Source organism: Topomyia yanbarensis, chromosome 2 (assembly GCF_030247195.1).
Source record: "Topomyia yanbarensis strain Yona2022 chromosome 2, ASM3024719v1, whole genome shotgun sequence".
NCBI lineage: Eukaryota > Metazoa > Arthropoda > Insecta > Diptera > Culicidae > Topomyia > Topomyia yanbarensis.
Genome location: NC_080671.1, coordinates 443,259,064 through 443,280,631, shown reverse-complemented (window position 1 = coordinate 443,280,631; position 21,568 = coordinate 443,259,064). Strand labels below are relative to the sequence as shown.

General features: G+C 40.5%; 2 protein-coding genes across 3 annotated transcripts; both read left to right on the top strand.

The window, feature by feature from the left end:
* The first annotated feature begins 4,129 nt into the window (after nucleotides 1–4,129).
* LOC131682096 (E3 ubiquitin-protein ligase TRIM37-like) lies at nucleotides 4,130–15,325 on the top strand. 2 transcript variants are annotated; one of them, XM_058963307.1, is made up of 4 exons: nucleotides 4,130–4,312; nucleotides 13,874–14,780; nucleotides 14,846–15,037; nucleotides 15,098–15,324. In XM_058963307.1, exons 2-4 carry the CDS (start codon nucleotides 13,876–13,878, stop codon nucleotides 15,306–15,308), a joined length of 1,308 nt encoding a protein of 435 aa, XP_058819290.1. In that variant the 5' UTR covers nucleotides 4,130–4,312; nucleotides 13,874–13,875; the 3' UTR covers nucleotides 15,309–15,324. The 2 variants fall into 2 exon arrangements, with proteins under 2 accessions (XP_058819290.1, XP_058819291.1); XM_058963308.1 differs by lacking the exon at nucleotides 4,130–4,312 and adding an exon at nucleotides 4,534–4,600 and having other exon boundaries at nucleotides 15,098–15,325.
* A 4,942-nt stretch (nucleotides 15,326–20,267) lies between these two features.
* Nucleotides 20,268–21,247, top strand: LOC131681069 (uncharacterized). The gene is made up of 2 exons (XM_058961776.1): nucleotides 20,268–20,595; nucleotides 20,922–21,247. Exons 1-2 carry the CDS (start codon nucleotides 20,268–20,270, stop codon nucleotides 21,245–21,247), a joined length of 654 nt encoding a protein of 217 aa, XP_058817759.1.
* The last annotated feature ends 321 nt before the right edge of the window (nucleotides 21,248–21,568 follow it).

Genomic DNA, 21,568 nt, shown 5'->3' with positions numbered 1-21,568 from the left:
AAGTATCTACTTGCTGTTGGCATTTGAAAACGACAGTTATTTTTCTTACACACATTGAGAACTTGACTTGTATGTCAGTTATCAGTGCTGTCCGTATAATGTGAAATTTACAGCCACACGGTGGACGATAAACGAATCACAGCACAGGAAGGAAAGTCGTCACTTATATTTAGGGACCATCCATAAATGACGTAGCATTATATGGGGGAGGGAGGAGTTTTGTATTTTGTGATGATGTGTGACGACAGGGGGGTCATGCTACGTAGCTTTTCTTAAAGGGGAATAACTAACATAGTTTTTCATTTTTTTTTAAATTTGCGTTGACAACCCGATCAGAATGAAATAACAAGATTATAACAGAACACAATTTTTGTAACATATTGTGTTATAAATTAGGTCTCGTTAGTAGTTAAAATAACAGAAATTTATAACAAGTAATAATGCGAGATATAATTTTGAAATATTTCTGTTATGTGTTTCTGATCGGGAAGGGGGGGGGGGAGTTACCGTTAAGCTACGTAATTACCAGGGGGTATTTAGAGGTTTGTGTCGAAATGCTACGATGGGGGAGGGGGTGTTAAAAATCACCCAAAAATGCTACGTCATTTATGGATGATCCCTTATAACATTTCCGCAGTCCAATCAGGGAGCGCTGCAGAATGATTTTAATAAATGCTTATTTTTCTTTATTTATGTAAGTTATACGTTCTTACAGATCTAATAGAAGATTATATATAATTTTTCTGGATTAGTACAAGCGTAGTGTAATTCTGTTCAGTAAAATGAAAGTTATGAACTTTCAGAAACACTACCTACTTGTTTCTTTCGAGAGGGGCCCCTGTATTGATACGTTAGTCGTAGTCACGATGTTCTACTGACTCCAAGCAGCAACGCAATTCACTCGATCACTTTTTGCACAACCCGATGCAATAAAGCGACTATAATCTCACCGAAATCGTGCGAAAAAACACTTTCATTGCACGACACGGCCTAAAACGGTATAGGTGACATAGCTAGTCGTGCGTCAGAATACGACTGTTCAGAGCTTAAGAACATTTCTTTGGTTCCACTCCAATGTGTTAAAGAGCTATAGGCTTCATCAGAAGATTAATTCTTACTTCGGAAGTGAAGAATCCAAGCCCTTTACTGAATTGCGTTGTGATGGTCTAATATTATCAGTTCTATTTACCTTCGATAATATGGCAGTATATGGGATACAGAGGATTCCACACCATCTACCAGAGCTGCGGCAATACACACGAGCTGGGAACAGCTTTTATGGTGGTGGGGGAGATGCAAAAGCGTGTGATCGGATGGTGGCCGGTCAGCGACAGAATGTGCAGGTGGAGGATCAAGGGCCGGTTCTTCAACATCAGCATAATTAACGTGCATAATCCCCACCTCGGAAGTAGCGATGACGACAAGGACGAATTCTACGCGCAGCTGGAGCGTGGATACGATCGCTGCCCAAGACATGATGTCAAGATCGTCGGCGACCTTAATGCTCAGGTTGGCCAGGAGGTGGAATACAGACCGGTAATTGGAAGGTTCAGCGCCCACCAGTAGACGAACGAGAACGGCCTAAGACTAATCGATTTCGCCACCTCCAAGAACGTGGCCTTCTTCCAGCACTGCCTCCTGTACCGATACACCTGAAGATCACCTCAACAAACAGAGACGCATATTGATCATGTTCTGATTGATGGACGGCACTTCTCGGACATTATCGACGTAAGGACCTATCGAGGCGCTAACATCGACTCGGACCACTATCTGGTGATGGTTAAACTGCGTCCAAAACTATCCGTAGTGAACAGTGTAAGATACCGGCGCCGCCGCGGTATAACCTGGACCAACTGAGGGAAACCAACGTCGCGAGAACGTACGCGCAGCATCTTGAAGCAGTGCTGCCACCGGAGGAGGAGCTCATCGATGCTTCCCTTGAGGACTGCTGGACCAGGACTAAAGCAGCCATAAGCAGCACTGCGGAGAGCGTCCTGGGATACGTACAGAGGAGTCGACGGAACGATTGGTTCGATGGCGAGTGCCAAGAGATATTGGACGAGAAGAATGCAGCACGCACAGCGATGTTGTTTCAAGCCACTCGTCAGAACGTGGAGTCATATCGACGAAAGCGAAAACAGCAGACTCGTCTTTTTCAGGACAAAAAGTGCCGCCTGGAAGAGTCTGAGAGAGACAGGAGATGGAGTTGCTGTATCGCTCTCAGGAAACGCGGGCGTTCTTCAAGAAGCTGAATGACTGTCGCAACGGTTTTGTGCCGCGGGTCGAACTGTGTGAATAATCGAAAGAATCTGGGACAGGGAATACCTACCGGAGGAGTGGAAGGAAAGGGTCATCACCCCGATATACAAGAAAGGCGACAAATTGGACTGTGAAAACTACAGAGCGATCACATTGACAAATGCTGCTTACAAAGTGCTATCCCAGATTCTGTTCCGGCGCCTATCACCGCTGGTAAATGGATTTGTCGGAAGTTATCAGGCCGGTTTCATCAACGGCATATCAACAAACGACCAAATCTTTACTATACGGCAAATCCTCCAAAAATGTCGTGAATACCAGGTCTCGACACATCACCTGTTCATCAACTTTAAACCCTCATATGATACGGTGGACCATGTAGAGCTATGGAAGAAGATGGACGAGAACGTCTTCCCTGGGAAGCTGACAAGACTGATCAAGGCTACGATGGGTGGTGTAAGGTGTTGTGTCAAAATTTCGGGCGGCCTCTCGGGTCCGTTTGAAACACGCAGGGGACTAAGACAAGGCGATGGGTTGTCCTGCCTGCTGTTCAATATAGCACTGGAAGGTGTAATGCGAAGAGCGCGGTTCAACATGCGGCGCACGATTTTCACGAGGTCCGGACAGTTCGTGTGCTTCGCTGACGACGTGGACATAATCGGTAGAAACAAGGAGACTGAAGATAAATGTGTCTAAGACGAAGTACATGCTGGCTGGCGGAACCGATCGCGATAGGGAACGCTTGGGCAGTAGTATTACGATCGACGGCGACGAGTTCGAGGTGATTGACGAGTTCATCTATCTAGGCTCATTGGTGACTGCGGACAATAACACCAGCTGGGAGATCAGAAGGCGTATTATCTCTGGAAATCATGATTACTATGGGCTCCACAAAACTTTGAGATCCAGGAAGCTTTACCACCGCACGAAATGCGCCATGTACAACACACTGAATATACCGGTGGTTCTCTACGGGCACGAAACGTGGACAATGCTCGAGGAGGATCTGCAAGCACTCGAAATCTTCGAAAGAAGAGTGCTGAGAACGATCTTCGGTGGTGTGCAGGAGGATGGCGTGTGGAGGAGAAGGATGAACCACGAACTTGCGCGACTCTATGGTGAGCCAAGTATCCGGAAAGTAGCTCAAGACGGAGAGGAGCTCAGCGTTCCCGGTGGCTGGACCAAGTGGAGCAGAACCTGACGAGTATCGGGCATCTGAGAAGTTGGAGACAAGTAGCAACTGACCGAGTGACGTGGCGGAATATTGTGGAATAGATTAAATCATGTTAATATGATGTATAATCAGGAAATATAGATATAATATAATATAAATATATGAGATGTAAAAGGTACCGTTACGTTAGAGGTGCAAATTCTAACATCCAATCGTGGACAGGCTATTTTCACAAAAATATTGAGGCAGCTTTGCACTGCGGCTTTATTCTTTACAACTGTCTAATGAGATCGAATCATTATCAAAATTCACGTGGATCATCAAAAAATCAAAAAAAAATTCTTGAAAAAGGGATAATCTAGAATAACTCTAGAAGTAGTTGATTTATTTAAAAAAAAATGGTCGATCAATTCTATTTTCTTCTCAACCTTTTCGAGTAACAATGCGACTGCGCACCAGCTTTGATTTGGTTTATTTCTTAATGTTTTTATATACGCACAACATACCACTCCCGGTATCGTACCATTCAACGTTCGATTGTGACATTCACTCACGCCGGTTAACTTCACGAATTGCTTTATTCACAGCATCGTACACATGCCCAAGCTTAGTACAGTATGTAGTTGTGAGCAAGTGCGTTAACGTAAGTGAAAACAAAGCGCGCAATTTCATTGTCATTATAGGCCGATTCGTGCTGTAGATTAGATCCGATCATTGATCTTCGCGATCGCGAATTGCGATCTTACATAAGTGTAGGGAGGTAGTGCCTCGTCGATAATTCTAACAATTGCCATAATTTAATAGATGTTTATTGAAAATGTCCATGTCGAAGTCATATAACTGATCATAAATACTATCGAGACAGGAATTGAAAAGGTAAGCAGTTATAAATGTTTCACAGGGATGCTTTGAATGCCTTGGTTATGTTATCCTTTCACTTTCTTCCATTATAAATTCGAGCCAATGAAAGCAAATAAAGAGACGTCACTATGAATAGTGAATAATGCAGCTAAGGATGACTCGTTGCTTAAAAATTATACAAGGAGAACACATCCGGAAAACAGTTGACACCCGTGAGATTGCGATCTCCCGTTTTCAAACAACCATCAATCAACCTGTGCAGCAGCGTTGTGGCCAAGCAATTCCCCAAACGTAAGCCTATAGGTGCGGTGAAATTACACCTTGAAGCGTGGGCTGTGGCATTGTGGTTCAAAATACTGTCCGACAAACAAAAATGGCCAAAAAAATGAGCTGGCAGCTAAACGAACGCATTGCGATTGCGAGAAAATCATTAATAATGCGCAACCGGTCTCTCTCTGTGCAACTGGAAATTAGCCTATTATATGAACTACATAAAACAATATCGTTCGTCAGTGAACAAATTCGCTGACCGCCCAGTGCTCATTATAAATGATGAGAAACCTCAACTAGCGGATTTTCACCTGATGAGAGAGTATCGAAAATCGAGGTTGCGGTTGGTCCTTGAACATTCTCACTTGGGTTTACAACTATTTTGAATTTCTAACCAAAATCAAATGATTACTTTTTACGCAAACTCATTTGTGTTTTTAAAAGTTCATTAGATACTGAATCCGTAACACTTTCGGTTCGGTTAACGCACGGTCGTAAAAAGTTGCATTGAGCTAAATGCTTTAACACCTGTTTGAAACAAATTTACTCACCTCTCATTGTATCCAAAGCTTCTTGAGATGTCAGATAAACCAATGACCATCTTTGTCTCGACACCGATGTCTTGATTGGGGTGTAATAAAAACTGCATAAACGCTCTGCAGAGAGCAATTTGTACCTGGTTGTCTTTTTTGCAAGCCACTCAAAGAATGGACCAGCGTCATAATAGTGTCAGGAATTGCAGTAAGAGATAAACTCTGATAAAAAAAAATCGTGACATAATCCAGCAGCTACCAGTCAGTGGAGAGTCGGGCGGACTTTGCCAAAATCTGTCACGGTTAGCCTTCTTTCTGTTTCATTTGGTGCAACAAGTTACGACTGTTGGTGGATCAAGCTGACAACTTTGAAGCCCCATCAGATTGTATCGTCACTTAACTTTAATAGTGCCCCGACTAGTTGGAACAGTCGACCCGCGATGCATAAAAAGTCCTATAGCTCTTCATCTGATCGTTGAGCTGGAATCAATAATGAATGAAGAATCGGTAGATTCTTTCTTTCTCTATTCGTTTTTTCGAAGACCGAAGGCCGACAGTAGGATCACCATTTGAACAATCATCTGTGAAGGTGAAAGTTTATTACACCGTAAATAGCCGTCTATCTTGCCGCTATGGCGACGGCAATTAATATCTACAGTTCGGATATGATTAATTACTTCCCAGATCAAAATGCGTTCAGCAAATTGAAAAGTGAGTGGTGAGAAATGGAGTCTCCAGGGCATTTGTGCTCTGATTTTCCGACGGATTTCAGCTTTCCGCGAGTTGGGAAAAAATCATTTTCCGGGAGAAAACGAAATCCCGGGAATACAGACAAGACTCGATTATCCATAGACTACATTATCCGAAATCTCGATTAGTCGTAGTCCGATTATAAAGCGATTTTCACCGCTAGATGGCACTGTATAAATCAGATTGTCACTGCAAGTGAAAATAAGAAAGTCTACTTAATTATCTACAACTTTGTCGAAGACTACAAGTCGATCTGGTTTTGTTACAAGAAGTTATTAAATTTTAAACGAAGTGATGTCCGAGTCAGTTTTGCATGGGGCCTGGCAGCGCATAGTTGTGTATCAGTACTCGTTCCCACATGCACATTTCTATTAAACAATGGTTAAATTTAGTTCAATAGTATGCTTAGAAGAATTTTAGTAAATAATACGATCCATGTTTTGGTTAGAACTAACTTTTCGCCGGAGAGAGATATAAATCAGGTATCTTCTACAAAGTTGTAGAATAGGTATTTTACAATAATTCTTCTGAACATGTCGACATTCTATCTCTCTTCATTAAAAAGTTAGTCTTAGCGCCCTCTACGCGATAACATATGGAACTAAAATTTTCTAACCAAAACATGAATTGTGTTATTTACTATAATTCTTCTAAACATACTATTGAGCTAAACCCAAGCATTAGTTCACAAAAATGTATAGTTTGTAGGAATCGAGTACAGCTACACAACCATGCACTGCTAGACCCCATGGAAAACTGACTCAGACATCACTTCGTTTAAAATTTAATAACTTATTGTAACAAAACCGGATCGACTTACAGTCTTCGACAAAGTTATAGACAATTAAACTTTCCTTCGTATTTTCACCTGCAGTGATAATCTAGTGCATACAGTGCTACTTAGCGGTGAAAAAGCGAGCTAGTGGCTGTTCTTCAAGTAAATTGTCGAAAAATTCCATAGAAACTTCAGGCAAGTTGATCCGATAGCCAGACTTTTTTCATTCAATTCGATTATTTTATACGGCACGTTTACGGTAGCTTAAAGGTGCCAATTTTTTTGTTTTACATTTTGAGTTTCTTAAAACTAGGAGTTTTTTTCGAGATTTGTCCTACTCTAGAGCTAGGTTCTCAGAGGGGCTCCTCGTCAGAATCATTCACTACAAATGCAAACGAGACAGGCAATGTCGCCCACTAAAACACTGTTTAAGACCAATTTCAGCGGGCCGTAATTCTGAATGTAACATTCATTGTGCGGTTCCGATATGTACGGACGTAGAGACTTCGCGATCGCGTGTATCATCGCGAAGGGCTGGAGCATTTGTACGTTAAAGTGTTCAATCACGTGTGCGTTTGTATGTCGCGTGTGCTAACGTGTATGTGACTTCGTGTGTATAAATTCTACTTTATAACCATGTGCCTTTCGAATATTCGCGTGTGTTCTTGGTTGATCGCGCGCGGACCGGAATTTGATACATAATTTTTGGTGTACGGCTCAGATGCTAGAAGAAAGTGAAATCTTCCATATCACTAGAGTTCCCGGTCATGTCGCCATTGGAAGGTGTTGTCTAGTGGATATGAGCTTTATTTGATTGGTACAAATAAATGTATGGACCCAAGTTGCTAGAATGGAGTGTAATGATTTCTGGACGTGACCGAGTGCTATCAAGTTTGCACCATCGCGGGTGTAGGTGTGCGTAGATTATCGCGTAGATAAGCGCTCGTATGTTAACGTGCTTGTCGCGTGCGTTCGCGTGCGCTCGCGTGCGTGTGACTTCGCGTATACAAAACAAGATATCGTAACCTTGTGACCATTGACATATTTTCGTACGTTCTTGGATGACCACACCGACCTTTATTCTAATATTTAGTTTTCGGTGTATAATTTACATACTGACAGGGAGTGAGTTACCACACATCACTAGCGTTCCCGGTCATGTGTTGTATGGATATGGGAGCTTTCTTTTTTTAATTGGTCCAATTGAAGGCATGGATTTCTGATACCAAGTATAGAAACTTCCAGACCGATTCATGATCGTGCGAGCGCGGGAGTTTTTAGGTTCACGTTTAAGACGTTTGCCTTATCACCGGGATGTTATCATGTTTGCGAGATCGCGGGTGTAGGTGCCATGGATGGTCGCGAAGGGCTCAAGCATTTGTATGTTACGGGTTTGTCACGTTTATGTGACTTCGCGTGTATAATTTCGATTTTATAATCATGTGGCGTGTATTCTTGAATTATCGCACACGGTTCGTGTGTTCGTTAATCTGAAGTTTAATTTTTAGTGTATGGTAGATGGTAGAAGGGAGTCAGTTTCCCCATATCACTAGAGTTCCCGGTCATGTCGCATTTGAACGTGTTTTCTAATGAAAATGAGCGTCATTTTTTATTGGTCTATCTGAAAGCATAAGTCTAGGCTGCTTGAACCGAGGTTAGACTTCCGAACATGACCGTTTCATGATCGTGCGAGTGGTGGGTTGATGCTTGAGACCGCGTTTGTAAGTTTTTAGGTGCTAGAACGTTTACTTAACTGGGTGTATTAATGTTGGCGAAATCGCGGGCGTAAGAATGTGTAGATGATTGCAATTGCATGGTCGCATTTGTGACCAGCTTTAAGTTTGTGTTATCGCGAAGGCCACGAGCGTTTGTACGTTTGTACCTATATGAGTATAGAGTGTAGTATAAATATAGTAATAAAAGTTATCATAACATGCCAAATAAAGAAAAAAGATGCAAAGAGATTGATTAGAAGTCTATAAATTGACCGATACTATATTGGTATACATGAGTACCAGAGAAGCACAAAAGGAACAGACCAAGTAGAATAGAAAAATACATGTAACATGCAATCAAACTACTTTAACTCGTCTAGAATTTCATCATGCTATGCTGACCGGGAATGGATGATTCACGTGCGTCGGTAAATTAATTATACCTTAATTTATCCAATCTGATCTTCCCGAATGAATAGAATCGAATGCACAAATTGAACACCGGAAGTATATGCCAAAAAATTACCGCATTTCCATTGTATTCATTGACAAATTACACGATTTTGCAGTCTACTTTCTACTTCAGCCCAAGTCAGACGTACAATCGAACCAAGTGAACAACAACTAGCAATCTCTCGATCTAGTGCGCATTGTCTCGAGAACAAAGGATACATTTAATTTATTCTTGCCGTCATGAGTAAAGTTGACGAAAAAACTGTACTCCGACCCAACACAGCGTTCGTTGACTTTAAATTCTGTTCAATACGATTGAGTTTTAGTGAAGTGGAATACCTGCTGAAGGTGAAGATGCAGCTTAGGCTCAAGGAGGTTATGTATCTCCAGTATCATCATCTTCGCAATGTAGTACTCATACCCTTCAACATGTTAGCCAAAGCTGAACGTTTCGTTTTGCAGAACAATTTGAAGCACGTGGCTGAAAGTGATAAAGTTGGAATTTAGATTCCCGTGTATATAGAAAAAGATTATGTAGATGTAAAGCTACATGACCTATCACCACATACCCCTCCTGATCTAGTTGCAGAATACATGTCGCAATTTTCAATACCAATACCCGAACCACAAACGGTTGCAAAATTCGTGGCAGCTGTTCAGTCCATATTGACAACTGCAAAAGCAGCATCCAGCACCCCAAAAACCACTGTAAGCAATATCGGCGAAGAAGATAAAAACAATGATGACGGATTTACACTGGTCAGCCGTAAGGGTGATGAGCAGGAAAGAACATCTGATCGCGAGCACCAAGACACCTTTAACGATAGAAGAGAATTAAATGATCCCCATGACGCAGTAGGCGAGCCGCGAAAGAAGGTCTCCGCTCGCAATAAAAAGTTGCGCGCACGAGATCCAACGGGTAATCAATAATATTTGCTCTTTTATTTTTATTTTGCACATATTGTAGGCACATGAAAGATCCACGGCTCCGTTAAGCTACCGCTATGAGCCGTGTCAAATAAACGAAATAAAAAAAAAATTACACGATTTTATTAGTAGTTCATTGACCCATGTTATCTAGAGAAAATATGATCAACATAAACTACCTTTCAATTCACCAGCATTTTCGTAGTTCGAGAAGGTAACCCTGAGAGTACCTCGTCGCTGTACGAGGTACTCCCAGGACATACGTATACGTATACGAGCGACTTTTATTTACATTTAAAACAAAAACTGTAAATATAGTCTACCGATCTTCGCACAAATCGAGAGATTACTTCAGAAAAGATAGAAGCATCGAATGCCTTCTCCGAAAAGCTTCCAACATTTATAAGTTTTAAGATATTCGATCTCAAACTTTAAAAATCGTTTTTCTCGAAAAGTGCTGAATGATGCTTGTCATAAGATAGCACAACAGCGACGATTTGTTGAGCTGCGTCCATTGGTACACAAGCCCCGGTCATCTAGGTCTAGAAAATAAATTTCGAAGTTAGAGATTTTCTATACCTTTTCTTTTGTAAGAAATGTGAAAATATCAAAACCTTCCTTTTGAGAATTTTCTGCGCACGAACCTTCACCAATATGATTATTTTCGATGCTCTACACGGAAAAAAATTGTTCCCAAAATCGCGAATAAAGTGCCATGAATTCTGGAACAATCACGTTACGAAAACAGGACCATAAACAAAAATCCTGAGTTTTATAATCATGTTCACTTTTCTGTAACGCCCTCATAGCGCTTTTATTAGTGGAAATATTTATTTTTGACTTGTGAACATCAGTCACGGTTTCCACTATATCATTACTAAATGTCTTACTAATTATTCATGAACCCATTCGATCCTCGTCAAGTATTTCATGATTCCTAATATATTAGTCACGATCCAATATCCGTGCTCGTAAAATAGTTCACAAAACCACAAAATATTATTCATGTATTCGTGAGCTGGTTCACTATTCCTAATATATTAGTCATGATTCAAATCCGTGCTCGTGAAATAGTTCACAAAATCATAATATATTATTCATGTATTTGTGAACTTGCTAATGACATCTAGTATAATAGTCACGACTTGCGATGCGTGTTCGTAAAATAGTTCACGAAATCTTAAAATATTATTCATGTATTCGTGAACTGATTCATGAATCCTAGTATTTGATCTACAGTCTATATAGCGCGCTGGTGATATTTAGGATATCCCTAATAAATTTCAATTTCATGCAACTTGATAATGAAATTTTTACGTGAACCAGTTCACAAAATCTGGAGCATTATTCATGGAATCATTTTTATTCTATGCACTTTTCATTAAATGTCCAGCTGTCTAGCAACCAGTAATAGGTACGAGCAGTCGATTGAACAAAACTATTGGGACCATGAATAACGATAACATGAATAGAAATTACGAAAATTACGACTAAGATGCTGAAATCATTAACATAAATTCCGCTAGTCTGGCAGAAAAATCCGATAGTAAACTAGTGAATGAAATAGCACGATAACCTGATGAGAAATCACAAAAATCGCAAAAAAGCTCCTGAAATCATGAACATCGTTTGACTGCCGGCTGTATATACCCAATTCATGAACAAGAATCATAACAAAAATCAAACCTGTCCAGGGAATAACAACAGTAACCCAACCAAACATTCGAGTGTAACGCCATGTATATATTCGGGGCGAACTTGTTTTTTGAAAACACATATAGTTTCATGAATATGAGATTTATTATTCATAATTTCAGGAACTTGGTCACGGTTTTCGTAGATCGTTCAGGTCACGAAATCGTGACCTTTTATTCATGAATTTATGAACGGATTATTTTCCCTGAACACGACAACACTGATATTAGTTTACGTAGTGCTCCCGATATTCGATATCAGGGGGAGGTCGGGTCTACTCACACTGTTGGATTTGCACCACCTCATCCTAATACGAAAAATGTAAAAAAATCGGTTGAGGGGGGCGTCTGGTGCAAAGTGCTCTAACCGAAGGGTATTTTGGTTTACGATTTTGAATGCAAGGTAACGATGGATCTTTTATGTGATGATCAGATTAATAAGTTCAGCGTGGCCATCGAGATTGCGGGAGACTATTCTAGAGGTTCAATATTCTGGTTTCAGTTAAAAGCTGGAAAATCCACCCAGCGACAACCGTATTTTCTCTGGTTAACAATGGAATTAAGTCGGAAGTAGTGCGCTGTATTCGTACAATTATGCGCTATATAGCGCACTACTTCCGACATCATTCCGGAAAAAACGATTGTCGCTGGTTGGATTTTCCAGGTTTCAACTGTAACGATAATACTGACGATTAAACAGATAAAAAAGAAGTCGTTTTTTTATCCACTATACCAGACGCCCTCCTTAATTATTGAAAGATTAATTGATAAAAACAGAACATTGCTACGTTCGAGAAGCGAATGAGCAATATTATAACACATATAGTATAGGATGATATCAATAGTAGGAGCGCTTTAACAAAACAGAAACATGAAAGGGAAGCATCATAAGATTTTTTCGCACTGGAGGCCTACCCAAGTAACCATAATCATTAAGCCAATGCACTATATTGGCTATACATTTGCACTAATGTTGCATTGAAACTCCATTACAGCATTAATAATGCAATAAAGCTCTATATTAGCACCACAGCCGACATAAAGCATAATCGTTTGCTCTATATGCGTATATAAAGCTGATATAACGCATACATGCTTCAAGGATCTTTAAAGCATGTAAGTTTTACAAGTGCATTTAGTGCCATTATAGAGCAAATAAAAATCTGATATAACGCTATTGTAATGCGGTGGGTTTATTTGTTATGCAACTCTCCTGAAGATTATATTTGGCATATTTTATTTCAATCGAACATAAGCAATATAGTCCAGGGAGTAAACGCAGCGCACTTACCGTGAAGAACGAGGCAAGACACCTCAGTTCGAGACTTACTAAAGGTAATTTTCATAAAACATTCATATCATGTGGGAACGAAAACCCATTAAGGATATTCATTACAATGCATTAAAACACGAAGAGAATTAATTACTCTTTTAAACAGAACGTTTTATTTTAAAATTTTTCCTTTTGCTCATCATACCGAAAGGAAACATAAGAAATGGTTTTAAAACCATGGCGGACAATGACAGCCAACTGAAACTTTTTAATAGCATTAGTAGTGCCAATATAAGGCTTTCAAATTTGACATTTGTGCGCTGGTGCTATATAATAGCATTAGTACTGCAGAAGCGAGCTGTCAATCTCTGCACAGTAATAGCACTATATTTCGCCGTTTTCTGGCATAATACCAGCATTTTATAAGTATTTAGAGCTTCACGGCTCCATAAGACTGCTTTATATGTGGATCCAAAGCAGATATCAGGCTACGTTATAATGGTTATTGGTTACTTGGGTGGATCTGCTGTCCCGGGTTTGGACTATTTTGTATGCAAATGCATGGACGCTGTTCAAATTTTCGGTGCCATTGGATCATAAATTTATATTTTTGTCTCTTGAAATCTTTTTTTAGAAGTATTTCTTAGTCTTTCAAAACCTTACCAAGGTACGAATCAATTTTGTTAAATTTGCAAAGTACAGTACCCATTTGATGTAGTGGTCGGCGATAGTCCTACATTAATAGAACTACTAATTATGATCCCACAAAACAACTGATAACGGATGATGTCCCATTAGAATGGAAATTCTGATTTCTAACGAGACATCATCCGTTATCAATCATTTCATCATTTTCTGAACATAAGCCTAAAGTCTATACATGCAGTCAAGACACAATTTTGTCTATGCGATTTTATTACACAAATGTATTTTCCGCGTAACGTTCAGTAAAAATCAGATTTTTGTTTGATAAAAATTCGATTTTACATTTTAGGTTTTACATGGGAAATCAAATAAGATTTTTTTGCCAAAGTTGAGCTGCAACGATTTACCATTCTGTTCGCCATTTCTGTTGTACGATTAGATAAAACAATACACATATATCAGAAAGAATCTCTTAATCGTCTTATATTTTACAAGAAAATTTAAAAGAAAAACAATTTAATCAAATAATTGCCGATTGCAGCTATGGCCGAAAGACTATCTCGTCTGAGAAAAACCCCCACACCCGAACCCGAGGACAGCCGTTTGCAGCTGCTGGAATACTTCGACGATATCTTCAAATGTACGATCTGCCTGATCAAGCTGCAGGATCCGCACCTGTGCCCTCGCTGTTCGAAGTTGTACTGCTTCGATTGCATCTCGGAATGGCTACTGTCGGAATCGGAGCAGCACATGAACTGCCCCAACTGCAAGCTCGACCTCCAGCTGGACAAGCTGGTGAAAGTGCGCTGGTTCGAGGAGGTGGAAAATCTTCAACGCAGCTGCCTCGAACCGAAACCCTCCACCAGCAGCGACGATGCTAATACCGTTCGCGCCACTAACGGTGCCTCCAAGAAGGACATTTGCGGTAAACATGTGAGAAATATGAACTTTTACTGTTGCACGTGTAAGCAGTGTGTTTGTGACGAGTGCGCCGTCACCGACGAGCATCATCTGGATCATACATTCAAAAGCTTGGACGTGATTTACGACAACAGCGTGCAGATCGCGGAAGAAGAATTCGAAAAGGTGCGACATTACATGAAGAAGATTGGGACCTTGATCGAGAAGGTAGAGCGTAATGTGGAACTGGTGAAGAAGGTGAAGGAGGAGAAACTCAAGGAGATTCGTGCGATCGCCGAGAGTTCCATCGAAGGGCTCGATCGGCAGGTGCGCGAGAAGCTGCAGAAGCTTCAGGGACACAAATACACATTGCTGGTCGAGATGCAGGACATTGAAAAGTCATTGCGGCACATGGAGACGGAGGTAATGGCCTGCACCAAATCGCAGTTCATAGCGAAAAAGTCGAAAATCTTCAAGGAATGCAACAAGATCAGAATGAATCCGATCAAGGATTTCAAACAGATCCGTGTTCCGGTCAGTTTGAAGATGTTAGTATAGTTATAGTTAGCGGTATTACTCAACTTTTAATAATTGTTTCTTTTTTCAATTTCAGAGAAATTCCAACCGTTTATGAAACTGGAATTTTTGTGATAGAAAACTTTTCTTCATTCGATGACAATAAGGTGGCATATTCGAATGAATTTGCGGACAGTTATGGGCACGTTTGGCGCATCATGGTTTGGTGTGTGATTTCCGAGGACCAGTTGGGAATTTATATTGAATTGGTTGAGGGGCAACCGTGCTGGTATAGTATATAGAACATTTCAACACGATGAACGTTATTATTATTAGCAAAACCTTTCAGGATGGAATGCCGCTTTCAGTTGATTCATGTAGATGTGAAAAAAATCGTTCACAAACAGATCAAACAATGTTTTGATCGAACATCGCAGAAAGACTGGGGTTTTCGTGACTTTATTGCACTCAAAACCATACTGGATGAAAACTATTTGAAGGAGGACGACTCGCTCGAGCTACTTTACCACATTCGCCCATGTAGTGGAGACTGTGACTAATAGGATTTGAATAACGAGTTTCGTTTTCTAATATCTTATGATTTTTACGAGATTAATAGACTGCAATTTGTGCACAATTAGAGAACAAATATAGTATCATCTTTTAATGTTCTATGGATTTAAATCTATTATCAGTCAAGCAAATAACGAGGGTCGACTTTCTGGCGTTGGTCAGCTATTTTCGTCGGCGTCCCTAATCACATATGTTTATTGGGTGATTCATCAGCAATGCTATTTTTGAAAACGAACCGCCTTGGTTATGTAACTAAATTTTACCGATTTTATTTTACTGCAACCAACGAAGCAGTCTTCATTTTATTATATTCAGAATTGCATAGGGTTCGTCGCGGTGCGGATGTGGGCGGTAAATGGATTGTCCGCACCGCAACCGCAAAAAAATAATAAAACCGCACCGCTTACCGCAACCGCACTTTATTTACCGCACCGCACCGCGCGGTAATGCGGTAAATGCGGTAAAATTTTTAAATTTTTAAAAAATAGTGTTGGAAAATTGTTCATTTGTGTAACAGTATATAATAAAATGTTATTTTTATTCACACGAAATTTAACTTTAAGAGACTCCTCAGAATGTAATGTTTATGAAAAAATCAACTTTTGCATTTTCTATTAATAAAATTCCGTTCATTTTAAGGCAAACATTATACATTCAAAAAAGGTTCTACTGCAGTAATAGGAAAACTTTTATTTTAGCAACCCTTCAGTTAATTGAAAAAAAAAGGGAATAAAAATGTAATAAGAAATGAAGTTGCATATTTTTTTCTTTAAATTTTCTTATTTTCAATGCTCTTGACATATGAAAATAAAATGGATGATTTTCGCATTTACGTAGTAAAACCACCTTTCATTCTTAAAGGAAGTTCACCAACAAAAATTTAAAGTCGAAATACCAGTACTTCTATATAGTAGCGCATATATTCCAACACAGTGAAATAAAATTATATTGTATTTCATCAATAAGAACGACGCCATATTTGACGAAAAAATTGCTTTATACATTACATCTAATCAGGTGTCCGGTCTCAACCGGTACAGAATTATTGAAAATTAGAAAAACTGCAAAAATGTATGATTTGTAGCATACAGCAGAAATGATTTTTAAAAATAGGGGGTTTTACGGACAATATATCTCAAAACTCTAACTTCCGCATTCTTCAAGAAACAGATGTATTCTCATTCAAAAACTAAGATTGTTCGCTTTAAAAATGCATGAAGTATAATTTTCCTAAGGCTAGTTCGAAAGTTCTAGCATTTAATGTATTTTTCTCTAATATTTTGCCAATAAGCCAAAGGCAAAAACTTCAATTGCAGTGAACGGGAGTCAAACTATGTGGTATTTGGCAAAAAAAAAGCTTCAAAAAAGCTACAAAATAGTCTTAACTGAAAAATATTAGGACTTAATTTGGTAGAAAATTATAGTAAATTTGAATGGAAGTACGCGAAAAAAAGTTATGTAGCATACTTTTTGAGAAAGAGTCCATTAAAATTGACTGTAGAAAAATTTACATTGAATTTACACAGCAATCAAAGAAGATAGAAATACGATGTTGAGGATCGAATGATAGAATAATCATCCAAATTTGGACCCCTCCTTATTTAGGACGCTTTCATACATTTGTATCCTTTACTGCCAATTATTGCAAATTCGTTTGGTTTGACGAAGATAAATATATTCTTTGGGTTGTGTTTAAGTACCAGCATAATTAGTTCATCTCTAATTCCTTTAAATTAGTCAAAATTCGCAATTGAAAATTGTAGCGATACTAGCAACACGGCTTCTATAAGCTTTAGAGTTAATCTTATCATTTGCGCATAACAGTGTATTTTCTCTTTCATGTATCTCTTTTTTCTACTTCCTGTATCACTCTGAACAAAAGCATAAGAATAAAAGCCGAGTCTTAACTGTACCGCGTGTGTAATACGTTTATTCTGATTTTCCGCCGAATTCCGTACGATTGTGCGTGTCTGATTGAAAAATCCCACAGGTTGTGGGCCCAGCGCACTGAAGTCGCGAGTATTTATTCGAAAATTGGTGGCTTATTCGGAAATTGTTCGTTTTGCGCGGTTAATTTTTTTCATCTACCAAGATGAGCGAAAAACTGGTGTCTTTCACGAAGTTGAATGCTTCCAACTATGAAAACTGGAGCTTCAAAATGAAGCTACTCCTGATTAAAGACGGGTGTTGGGAGGCTATCGATCGTGTGCAGCCAGTACCGGTTACCGTGGCGTGGCAGACGAAAAATCAGCAAGCTATGGCAACTGTCGGATTAGCGGTCGAGGACAGTCAATTGATCCACATAAGAAAAGCGGAAAATGCTAAAGAAGCATGGGAAAACCTAGAAAAAGTTCATGTGAAAAGGACCCTCAGCACAAAAGTTTCTCTCATGCGAAAGATTTGCCGTCTCCGGTTGGAGCATAACGGTGATATGGAGGCACACATTGTAACGCTGACGGATTTGGTGGAAAAATTAAACGGCTTGCAAACAAATGCCGTTTTAGACGATCAGTGGTTGGTGGCCATTTTGTTTAGTAGCCTGCCAGAAGAGTACGAGACTCTAGTGACAGCTTTAGAAGCGAGGCCGGACGCAGATTTAACCTTAGATCTCGTAAAAGGCAAATTAATCGACGAGTGGTTGAAGAAGGCAAATCGAACGGACGGAGATAAAAATGCACATGCAGCTTTGCATATTGCAGCCGGTAGGGAAGTTTTGTGCTATTTTTGCAAAAAGCCGAGCCATAAGAAAGCGAGCTGTGATAAGTGGAAGAAGTGGAAGGAAAACAAGAAGAAAAATTTACCCAAGGATGAAAAAGTTGATAATAAGGCTAACAGTGCTGTGCAGATCGACTGGGCGTTTGCAGCCGGTGATATAGTACCGGGTGTTTGGATTCTAGATTCCGGTGCGACGTGCCATATTGCGAACAGTCGTGATTTTTTTGGATCGTTTGATAGCAGTGTCAGAGAAGATGTGAGTGTCGCTAACGGAATGAAAGTAAGATCCGTAGGAAGAGGTTCCGGGAAATTGATTGCTGTTGACAATGTGAACAAAGGTTGTGTGATCACAGTAGATAATGTGTTGCTGGTGCCTGAAATGAAAGCAAACTTACTCTCAGTGAAGCGGTTAGTAAGCAAAGGGTGCAAAGTGAACTTTGATGCAAATGGTGCGACTATCAGCCGAAACGGGACAGTTGGTGCAGTGGCCGGACTTTGGAATAATTTATTCGTAATGAAATTGCTGAATGAAACGGTATCGCTGGTGACCGAGACCGCCGAGTGCATTCATGAATGGCACCGCAAACTTGGACATAGAGACAGTGACGCACTAAAGAAGCTCCCATTAATGGTATCGGGTATGAAGATTAAAGAATGCAACTGTTCGGAAGAGTATGAAGTGTGTATTCGTGGAAAAATGCACCGAGTGCCGTTCTCAAAAGCGTCCAACAGCAAATCGTCGGGCGTTTTGGATCTGATTCACACGGATATTTGCGGACCTATGCGTACAGCAACGTTGAGCGGGAGGCGCTATTTTCTTACGTTTGTGGATGACTTTAGCAAGTATACAGTTGTCTATATTCTGAAGCGAAAATCGGAGACACTGGAGAAACTGCGCGAGTATGTTGAGATGATTACCACAAAGTTTAGTAGGAGGCCTAAGATACTTCGCTCGGATAACGGTGGAGAGTACACTGTGGAAGATTTTCGTCAATTGTTGAAGCAGAATGGCATAATTGGTCAGTTCACCGCACCGTATTCTCCTCAACAAAATGGTATTGCGGAGCGTAAAAACCGGTATCTTGTAGAAATGACCCGTTGCATGTTGATTCAGGCAGGGCTTGATGACCGGTTCTGGGGTGAAGCCATAGTAACAGCAAACTATCTTCAAAATCGTCTTCCTTCTCGTACAATTCCAGTAACGCCGTATGAACGTTGGCATGGAGTAAAGCCGAATCTCAGTCACGTGCATCCATTTGGCGTTGACGTGTACTGCTACATTCCGCAAGAAAAAAGGGGCAAGCTAGACGACAAGGCGAGAAAGCTTAAGTTTATGGGCTTTAGCGAGGTTTCAAAAGCATATCGTCTGATCGACGTTTCGACTGGAAGGATCACGATTAGTCGGGATGTGAAATTTTTGAATAGTTTTGTGTCTGAAGCAGAAGATCAGTTCCCATGTAGCAAAGTTGTTGTACCCTTATCGAAAACTGCGGCAGAGATTCCAGCTGTGATTGAGCAAAATGAAGAAGCTGTGGTATAGCCAGAAGAACCAGACGTATGGGAGGATGCGACGACTGCTAATGATGAAGATATACTGAGAAGGTCAACCAGGACAACCAAGGGTCAATTACCAACTCGGTATGCTTGTTCGGCGGAAGTTGCAGTTCAGCAAGAGCCCCGAACACTAAAGGAAGCGCTGTCCGGTGCGGATAGTGCAAACTGGAAGAAAGCGATGCTGGATGAACTCGAATCGATTAGTAGCTGTGATGCCTGGGAGTTGGTCGATGCCCCACAAGGAAAGCGAATATTGGGGTGCAAGTGGATATTTAAACTCAAGCGCACTGCGGACGAGAAGATTGCCAGATTCAAGGCCAGGCTCGTAGCGCAAGGCTACAACCAGCAATATGGAAGTGAGTATGACGAAGTGTTCGCACCCGTTGTTCGTCAGACTACTTTTAGAACTCTCATGTCTGTTGCAGCGAAGCGAGGAATGGTCGTTAAACAGTATGACATTAAGACTGCATTTCTAAACGGCGACCTTGAGGAGGAGTTGTTAATGCGTCAGCCTCCGGGGTTTGCCGTCAAGGGTGCTGAACGCAAGGTCTGCCGTTTGAAACGTAGCATATACGGATTAAAGCAAAGTGCTCGTTCGTGGAACATAAAAACTTCATCATGTACTTGAAGGTGGCGGTTTCAAGAGAAGCAACGCGGATCCGTGTTTGTATAGCAAAATGGTGAATGATAAACGCTGTTATATTTTGGTTTACGTTGATGATCTGATCATTGCCAGTGAGGAGGAAGAAATCATTACATTGATTAGCAAGACACTAGCTCGTAACTTTGAAATCGTCAGTCTTGGAGAAGTTCGTAATTATGTCGGCATTGAAGTAGAACGCGATAGTTTCGGTGATTTCCACATCTCGCAGCAAAAGTACATAGCGGATATCATTATGTCAGCTGGCTTATACGATTCCAAATCATCTAAGATTCCCATTGATGTTGGTTATTTCAAACAGGACACCGAAGCTAAACCTCTTGCAGATAACTCAAATATCAACGGTTAGTGGGGAAGTTGCTGTTTGTTGCAGTGAATAGCCGACCTGATATAGCAGCTCCTGTGTCGATTCTTAGCCGAAAACTTTCAAATCCTACACAGCGAGACTGGACTGAATTGCGAAGAATTGTGCGTTATCTTAAGGGGTCGATCAATCTAAAACTTCGACTGAGTCGTCGTGAAGATAAATCTGGACTGGTAGGTCATGCTGACGCTGATTGGGCTGAATGTCGAATGGATCGCAAATCAAACAGTGGATTTCTGTTCAAGTTTTGTGACGGTACAATATCATGGGCGTGCCGCAAACAGACCTGTGTATCCTTATCCACAGCGGAGGCCGAATTCGTAGCCTTGTCTGAGGCATCGCAAGAAGCGATTTGGCTTCAGCGACTTTTACGTGATTTGGGTGAGGACGTTCACACGGTTCAGCTGTATGAGGATAACCAATCTTGTTTAAAAATGATACAGTCGGAAAAATTTAGCAACCGGACGAAGCACATCGATACGAAGTACAATTTCGTCAAGGATTTGAATACAACTGGAGCTATCAAGTACGTGTACTGCCCATCAGAACAAATGGTTGCTGATCTGCTCACCAAGCCAGTGGCACGTATACGAGTTGAACAACTTCGACGATTGAGTGGCCTGGAGAATTAGGAAGCCAGTGTTGAGGAGGAGTGTAGCGATACTAGCAACACGGCTTCTATAAGCTTTAGAGTTAATCTTATCATTTGCGCATAACAGTGTATTTTCTCTTTCATGTATCTCTTTTTTCTACTTCCTGTATCACTCTGAACAAAAGCATAAGAATAAAAGCCGAGTCTTAACTGTACCGCGTGTGTAATACGTTTATTCTGATTTTCCGCCGAATTCCGTACGATTGTGCGTGTCTGATTGAAAAATCCCACAAAAATTGATATCGAATACGATTCATAATTCCACGATTACCAACAGAAATCGGGAGAAGTGATGCACTTT

Bases quoted from the DNA above. Each gene is read 5' to 3' on its own strand.
- LOC131682096 (XM_058963308.1), top strand. From the start codon at position 13,876: ATGGCCGAAAGACTATCTCGTCTGAGAAAAACCCCCACACCCGAACCC. The intron at 14,781-14,845 runs GTTAGTATAGTT...TTTCAATTTCAG, and splicing joins GTTCCGGTCAGTTTGAAGAT to AGAAATTCCAACCGTTTATG. The intron at 15,038-15,097 runs GTATAGTATATA...AAAACCTTTCAG, and splicing joins GTTGAGGGGCAACCGTGCTG to GATGGAATGCCGCTTTCAGT.
- LOC131681069 (XM_058961776.1), top strand. From the start codon at position 20,268: ATGGTGAATGATAAACGCTGTTATATTTTGGTTTACGTTGATGATCTG. The intron at 20,596-20,921 runs GTTAGTGGGGAA...CCTTATCCACAG, and splicing joins AGATAACTCAAATATCAACG to CGGAGGCCGAATTCGTAGCC.